Consider the following 7,655-nt stretch of genomic DNA (forward strand, 5'->3'; position numbering starts at 1 on the left):
TCAAAAAATCCACAAAAGCACTAAAAAACCAACCCCATCGAAAAATTGGATGTTTTACCTATCACCTTGAAAGATTGTTTATGACATAATCTACACATAATTATGTTCAACAAGAAACATAATAAACAATGAATCTGCCTCTATTTTTTAAGAGGCCCTCTGTAAAATATAGGCGATGAGCGGTCCAATTACCCGAAGTCCTATACCCGAAAAGTATAGTCGCTCATGTAAATATTAACATTAAAATTATCAATCGATATCTTCTCTTAGTTTAAGGATTCAATAAAATTATTTCCTACATACATCCAAAAGTGCTAAATCTAATGAAATCCATTAAATAAAACAAACACTGCAGAGAAACCCAGCAACCCATTAAATCAAAAAATAGATATCATTAGTCTCAAAAAATCCTTTAGATACGACTCAAACACTGTAAAACTGGTGACCCCCTTTTCACATAAAGTTAAGGCAGCGTCCAAAGTCGAAAAAATAAGTACTCATTTCATAGTAAGAGAAAAGTTGTAGAACTGACAGTTCTCCCTTTTATAGGAAGAGAAGCTCTGATGGCAAACCAACAGACATCTCATCCCAATGGTTTGCCATGTAATCTGAGAATGTTTTAAACAAAACATTAAACATCTATATTCTAGAGTTGCTGCTTACAATTTGCGGCAACATAATAGTAGAACTAATGAAATCCGCAAAGCTCACTGAAAAGACTAAAAATCACCATAAATCCCTGCAATGCAAAATAGGAACCATAAGTATTTTATTTCAGCATTATAAGTGAAAGCAAGTACTTATTGCAACGATAAAAACAGATAGAGTTACCTTTGCTTCTCTAGACCTTGAAGCCACGACTGTTTCTCCTACCACGTGCCATCTCAAATTTCCTACCCTTAGATCGAACATATGGTTTAGTGTGGCTGTGTGGAACACCTGGTGCCCTTCCAAAGTGCTTGACAGCCTCACGATGGCTCTTGGGGCCACGCAACAAGACCTGTCATGAACTTAACATATAAATAGACCGAATTTTCAAAAAAATAATCGACCTAGAATGAAGTCTATGGTCTGTTGAAGGAATTTCTAGACTTAGTGCAAAACTCTAATATACTCACAAACGGTCTCACACAAGAAAGATCACTGATACAGGAACTCAGTGAAGCACCAAACGTTAATATCTATGATACAATGAAAATGCATTGATACATTGGACATGGGAATGAGTATATTACTGTGTTCTGTCCAAGTGGTGCACGAAGTGCAAGCTGATCGAAGGTTAAGCACTCGCCTCCTGCTTTCAAAATTCGAGCTCTTGCTGTCTCTGTGAATCTAAGAGCAGTTACCTTCACAGGAGGCAGTTCATAAATCCTATTATCATCTGTGATGGTCCCCACAACCACTGCAATCTTGTCATCCTGAACACACAAAATACATAAATTAATACACTACTTCACATGATGTGACGATTTACATTTTCCAATAATGCTATCTACGCTAACATAGGGTTTGCTCCCATCATATTACCATATAAAGATGGCATTGTCTCGTATGCCTCAAACAGGAGGATATACAGAACATGATTTCAGTTACAATCTTACACTCAAGATTCACGTCAACAAGCACCATAGGGCACCCAACCATAGGTGACAAATTATACAAATAACTAGGAGTAAGTTTCGTGTGTAAACCAGAGTGAAACTAGTATGCAAAGAAACAAAGTTCTGTATGTAAAACAGCTTACAGGAGCCTCAAAATATGATGTGACGAGAACAACGATTCATTTACAACCTCCTGCTTACACTTGAAACTCTCAAGTGAAAAATCATTAGACACCAAATTACAGTTTATAAATTATGCAAATAACTTGGGTATATTTTTCTTGTATAGCTTAAAATGAAACCATTGTGCAATGAAACAAAACTCTGTAAGCTCTAAAAGCCTCAAAGTGCGTGCAGAGATGTGAACTGTAGAGATGACACATGATACATTCCAAGAATGAAAAATCGTTTGACGTTCTACTACCCCTACTCATCCTAAAGAAACACGAGACCAAGTGATGGAATATTTTGTTAGAGAAAAAAATAACAAGTGCATACAACAATACAAAGGAAAAACAATAAAAACAACAAAAGATCCAGAAAAATCGTTTGACATTCTACTACCCCCACTCATCCTAAAGAAACACGAGACCAAGTGATAGAATATCTTGTTAGAGATTAATTAAAAAAAAGCAAGTGCATACAACAATAGAAAGGAAAAACAAAAAAAAACAACAACAAAAGACCCACCACATAGAGAATCAAAATATACCTACTCTTAATATCAAAGGAATTGTATAGGTAGTTATGCAAAATTAAAAATAAATACTCCAGTGGTATTGCCAGTTAAACTCCAAAATGAAACAAAAATTATTACTGTTGATAATTGACCAACGAGAAGTCAAATTAGCTGCTAAATTGCATCAGGTTTAACAATAGGATTAATTAGCATAACAGTAGGTTTCTCACCTGCATATACTAAGTATGGATTAACAAAAACAACAAGGGCATACAACAGTACAGTGGAAAAACAATACAAACAACAAAAAACCCACTACAGGGAGAATCATACTATAACTACTCTTATGCCCATGGGGTGTACAGCAGCTGGTGACAGCGTTTTGTTTAGACACTCCATGGTGTAAAAATCATCAGTTCAAAATTCTGTGGGAAACAATCCAGCCATTCTAAGGGCTGATGTAGCCTAAGCCAGGTGCGATCCGCAGGTGATTATGACAGCATAGATGCCTGTGGGTTGCAGATACTCAAGCCACAGATTAAGCATGTCAGTCTGAGAATCTCAAGACACACATTACCTAGCAAACCAAAAAACATACTACTATTAACATCAAAAAAAGTGTAGTGGTCATTAAGTAAAATTAAAAAGAAATACTGCTCCCTGGGTGACTATGACAGCTTAGATGCCTGCAGGTCACAGATACTCAAGCCACAGATTAGGCATGCCAGTCATCTCAAGACTCACATTACCTAGCAAACTAAATAAATAAATAAAATACTTCTTAATATCAAAAGAAATATAATGGTAGTAGAGTAAAAGCAAAAAGAAATACTCCAGTGGTATTGCCAGTTAAACTCCAAAATGAAGCAAACTATACTCTATTTATAAATTACCAACGAAAGGTTAAAATAACTGCTAAACTCCATAGGGTATAGTAACCCAAAACAGTTGATAACAGGATTTACACTAAAATGCAAACCAAAATACAATTCTACATTTACAAGTTCACACAATAACGAGCAGAAATGGTTACCACTCATTGCTTAGTGCTACACTAATAGATTGAAGAAATATTAAATGCTTAAAAATCATCTCTTCATATGTCAAATTGAAGGGCATGCTCAGAAAATGTGAATGCCAAAGTATAAGACCATCAATAGTTTATTCCACTCAATTGCAAACTCTTACTCATCACCATCTCAGCAAACAAAACATGGAATCAATTCGGCAACAAGGTGATACTCAACAATAACTCAACTTATATTAAAATCAGAGAACATGAACTCAAAATGAGAGAATCAGAAAACATGAATTATGCATACTCTGCATACTGAAAAATAACATAGGAAAGTTTTGATACACATTTTTATTTGCCTTGCCAAACGCCTCACCAAGTATGTAGCCATAATCGGTGGGTCAAGCTACAGAGGATATTCCAATGGAAATATATTACCCATATTCTGATGATGTTGAAACTAAAATTTCCATGGCAGTAACCTCTATTGGGCAGATCATGCATTCCAGCAAATATCCAAAATTTATAATGAAACGTGTAAACAGTTTTTTAAAAGTTTCCAAAGCTCAACATACAATATTTCAGCCATGACAGAGATTACACAATGTCTAACACTCGGGCAGACTTCAGTAGGAACCTGGAATTGATTTAAAGGACAATATTTTTGAGAGTACATATATTTTTCTTTAATCAAAAAAAACCACAACGTCCCACCAAAAGGAATAACCAGTTGCCACCAATATTGCTGGGCAAGTTCACAATGTCCGGCCCAAAGGTTAACCAGTCACTGCCTCCTCTGAAATAGGGCAGCATTTAAGGCAGGACACAGGGGTCAAGATTATGCGGAGGCCTATCTCTGTTTAGGGTACGGTTTTCTTGGGAGAAAGAGCTGTAGGTCTGTGGCTCCATGCATGGAGGAGGATAGGAGGTCTGTCTGGGCAGCGTCTCACTTGATTTTGGGTACAGATTTCCTGTTGAATATAGCGGCAGTCGGAAGAATACCTGTTAGATGGTTTTCTGTGCTATTTGGTGAGGTATATCCTTGTTACAGGCTGCAGGAAGAGAGATGCTACAGCACCTTGTTGCTAAGACTATTCGGTGGGTATGAATGCACGTATTAGTCCTTCTCTCTAGGCCACATCTGCCCAGACTTGAGCACAAACAGGTCAGAATTCTTCCATGAAGTTTGGGATTGTTTCAGGATTCGTTGAGGAGGAACTACCAAGCTCTAAATCTGTGAGTGTGTGTCTTCTATGGATAATCGCAGTAATTGAGGGAGGGAAGAATGAGGACTGAAGCTGACAACCCTAACCAGTAACCAGGATTACCATCAACACTTGAAGCTAACTGTGTTTGTGCCCTAACCAGTACTCAGAATTGCAGTATAGAAATCTCCAGGCCTTGGTGCCAGAATTTCAGTCATCTTCACGTTCTTCCATTTGGCAAGTCAGTATTGACTTTAAATCACTTTGCTCTATATCTCCCTCTGCTTAACATTTGATGATCATTATTTTATGATTAATAATAAGAAGATTCGATCGAGGGTTTTCCCCATCTTGGTGTTTTTCCGTGGCTTGAGCCATATTATTGTGTTCTTCTGTTGTGGATTGTCTTCAGCATTTATCTCTTATGTTCTTTCATTAGTTATGTTCTTTCATTAGTTACTGTATGACTACTGATGGATTAATGGGCAAATGGATGTACGAAGTAACTAACCTAAGCAAAGAACATGTTTAACTTCAAATTAACGATCTTTGATCCTCATCCTGAGTTGATCTGATTAAAGTATGCTCAAAAACTGTCGAAAAGAAAGCCCACTTAAATTGAAGACAGGCAGATCACTAACCTTCCCCTGCATGTAACGAACTAGGCGGGAAAGAGATAGCGGTGGCTTGTTCGTTTTGCTCATGAACAGCCTCTTTAAAATCACTGCATTGAAGCTGCTATTGGTTCTCCTCACCAAAAAACGGTATAGCTACACAATATCACAAAACCCAAAATCAATTCATAATGAAAACACACTAAGGATTTGAAGTAGACTCTAAAATGCCATGAACCCTAACAAAACCAACTAAGGATTTTAAGTAAACTCTAAAATGCCATGAAACCTTTACAAAACCGACTCTCCTCAGCAATAACCGCATAAGCACACGTTATTACACAAACCCCAAAAAAGCCCCGAAGGAAGATAGATTTAAGATTTACAGGAAACCCTACAATGCTCTCAACCATGGAAAATGGGGATTTCGAACTGGATTAAAGACAAATACCTTGACAAGGAGCTTGAGGTAAATATCCTGGCTCTTGGGAGCTGTACGCTTAGTCTTCTTGCTCTTGCCACCGGCAATTAAATCGATACCCTGTGATCCACAAATTTAGCAATTTTCAGAAGAGAAAATGTCAAAACAGATGGATCCTACAGCCATTTTTCAAATAACCTAAACTCACCATCGTTGCCGCTGCTGAAATCGAATCCTCGGCCTTCCTGTTCCTCCTAAGGCCTCGCGAACAATAAAAGGAACGGCGACCGCAGGGAGGAAAATAAATAGCCAGAGCGGTTTATTCCAAGTTAGGTTTAGGGTTTTGACAAAACGATTTTTGGATTTAGTCTAAATAGTAGGTTATAATAAGATTAATTACTTAAAGTGGACCAAGGAAAAGTTCAAGGTTTAAAAGTTTTATCTTGGGTGCAGATGCAAACATGAACTGGGAGTGGTGCAAACCTTGAAACCCAAACGATTAAGAGCGTTGTAAATATCATCATTTAACCCAACAAAATGCAAAACAAAAACAATATAAACATTTGTAAAACAGGAACAATATAAATATGTATAATTATAATGGTTAGTGTTTAATGGTATTATAACTAGTGTAGGTTCATTTTAATTCTAAATATAAACCTTTGTAGAAGACCAATAATATAATATGTATAATTATAGTAGTTAGTATTTAATGGTATTATAGTTAGTTTAGATTTATTATAATCTTGAATTTTGATTTCCGAAGTTTTTCTATGTAATAATGGTGTTTTATATTCATGTGTTTCTTGCTTTTCCCCATGGTATAGTATTCTTGAATATGCTTTTTCGGTGTTTTTTTTATCTATTTCAAATTGTTCTCTTCTAGTCTATATTGTAGGTCCCATGATTTCTTCAATCTTCTCAACTCCCTTTGGTAAATTTGGCCAAAAACCTCTCATGGTCCATTGTTGTCATTTTCTACCTATATGAGTGTTGTAATAGCCTCTATGTCTATTGGGTACCAAACTCAATTATGCAAGGAATCCCTTATATAAGAGGTTGTTTTTCACCTTTAGGTTTATGGTTATTAGGTGTTTTTATACCCATCCCAACTATTCCCATATAGTTTTGTGTGCACTTGAGCCCAAACTTTGCAACCATCTAAGTGCATTGGTGTAGTGAGGGTTTGGAAGAGGGAATATCATATCTTTGTTGGCTTACAAATATTTTGGAGTAGGAGAGTTTTCCAACACTCTAGAGTCTAACTTAATTTTTCATTGAATTCCAAACCAAATATTTGTGGTCTTGGGTTAGCTCCAATAGTTCTTCAAAGTTAACTCGTGGATGTGATTTTCTTTTTCACTTGAGCTATGACCATATTAACTTGGTTTTCCCTGTGTTCACACACATCATAGTGTTTATGCAAAAGGTCTGTGAGGCTCTAAAATATGCCTACGAAGTGTGTATTGCTCTAACCTTGTTTGTCACATAATCTTTGTAAAGCAATATCTTAATTATAATCTCTACTATATTCTCACACACACTTGTTGTGATACCCTAGCTTCGATCCCTAACGTAGTAATGCATATGTATACATAATGAATGGTTGAATGTCAAATGATGTAATATATAAAGTGGTGCATTAAATGATATAAAAATATGTCATTGGCTACAAAAGGAGAAGACAAAAGAATGGAAAGTTATGGCTCCACGAGAGGTAAACGAAATGGTGCTTAAAGGGCTCGTGGGGACTAAAGGAATATAGTATTATTAATAAGCCTAAGTCCTTAAACTTTGTTGATCATCATTCCTTGATCCCTTAATCTGTGATTAGTTTTAATAAGGGGGGGAATATGTGCTTCCCGTAAAGACACATGGTTCATCATTAGCACGTAAGTATTCTCCAGGATTTTGGGTGTGTAAGGGGGGAATTGATGTTCATTACCATGAATAGTTATTTATGAGCAAAAGCTATGAAATTATTGTCACAATAAAACTATGGAAAATAGTTGCCCTAAAACTATGTGGAAATTATTTCCTCTTTAATAGAGATTGTTATCATTGAATAAACTTGATTACAATTCATAATTCCTAGAGTCCCAAGTAATGAAATTCCCTGA

The 7,655-nt window shown here is 36.3% G+C and overlaps 1 protein-coding gene across 1 annotated transcript; it reads right to left on the reverse strand.

Annotated features, from left to right (window-relative positions):
* Nucleotides 1-372: 372 nt before the first annotated feature.
* On the reverse strand, nucleotides 373-5,894 carry LOC149156804 (large ribosomal subunit protein eL18x). The gene is made up of 6 exons (XM_089438608.1): nucleotides 5,744-5,894; nucleotides 5,566-5,655; nucleotides 5,142-5,270; nucleotides 1,236-1,418; nucleotides 832-1,000; nucleotides 373-739 (listed from the first exon to the last, which is right to left on the reverse strand). Exons 1-5 carry the CDS (start codon nucleotides 5,744-5,746, stop codon nucleotides 842-844), a joined length of 564 nt encoding a protein of 187 aa, XP_089294734.1. The 5' UTR covers nucleotides 5,747-5,894; the 3' UTR covers nucleotides 373-739; nucleotides 832-841.
* Between the last annotated feature and the right edge of the window lie 1,761 nt (nucleotides 5,895-7,655).

This window comes from Pinus tabuliformis, chromosome 9 (genome assembly GCF_031772625.1).
Source record: "Pinus tabuliformis cultivar Carrire ecotype Pingquan chromosome 9, CPIR1, whole genome shotgun sequence".
Classification (NCBI taxonomy): domain Eukaryota; kingdom Viridiplantae; phylum Streptophyta; class Pinopsida; order Pinales; family Pinaceae; genus Pinus; species Pinus tabuliformis.

What these genes read in the sequence shown, in the direction of transcription:
- LOC149156804 (XM_089438608.1), bottom strand. An exon ending in TTCGTTACATGCAGGGGAAG is followed by an intron (nt 1,419 to 5,141) that starts GTTAGTGATCTG and finishes TTGTGTGTTCAG; the next exon opens with GATGACAAGATTGCAGTGGT. An exon ending in CACCACTTGGACAGAACACA is followed by an intron (nt 1,001 to 1,235) that starts GTAATATACTCA and finishes AGTTCATGACAG; the next exon opens with GTCTTGTTGCGTGGCCCCAA.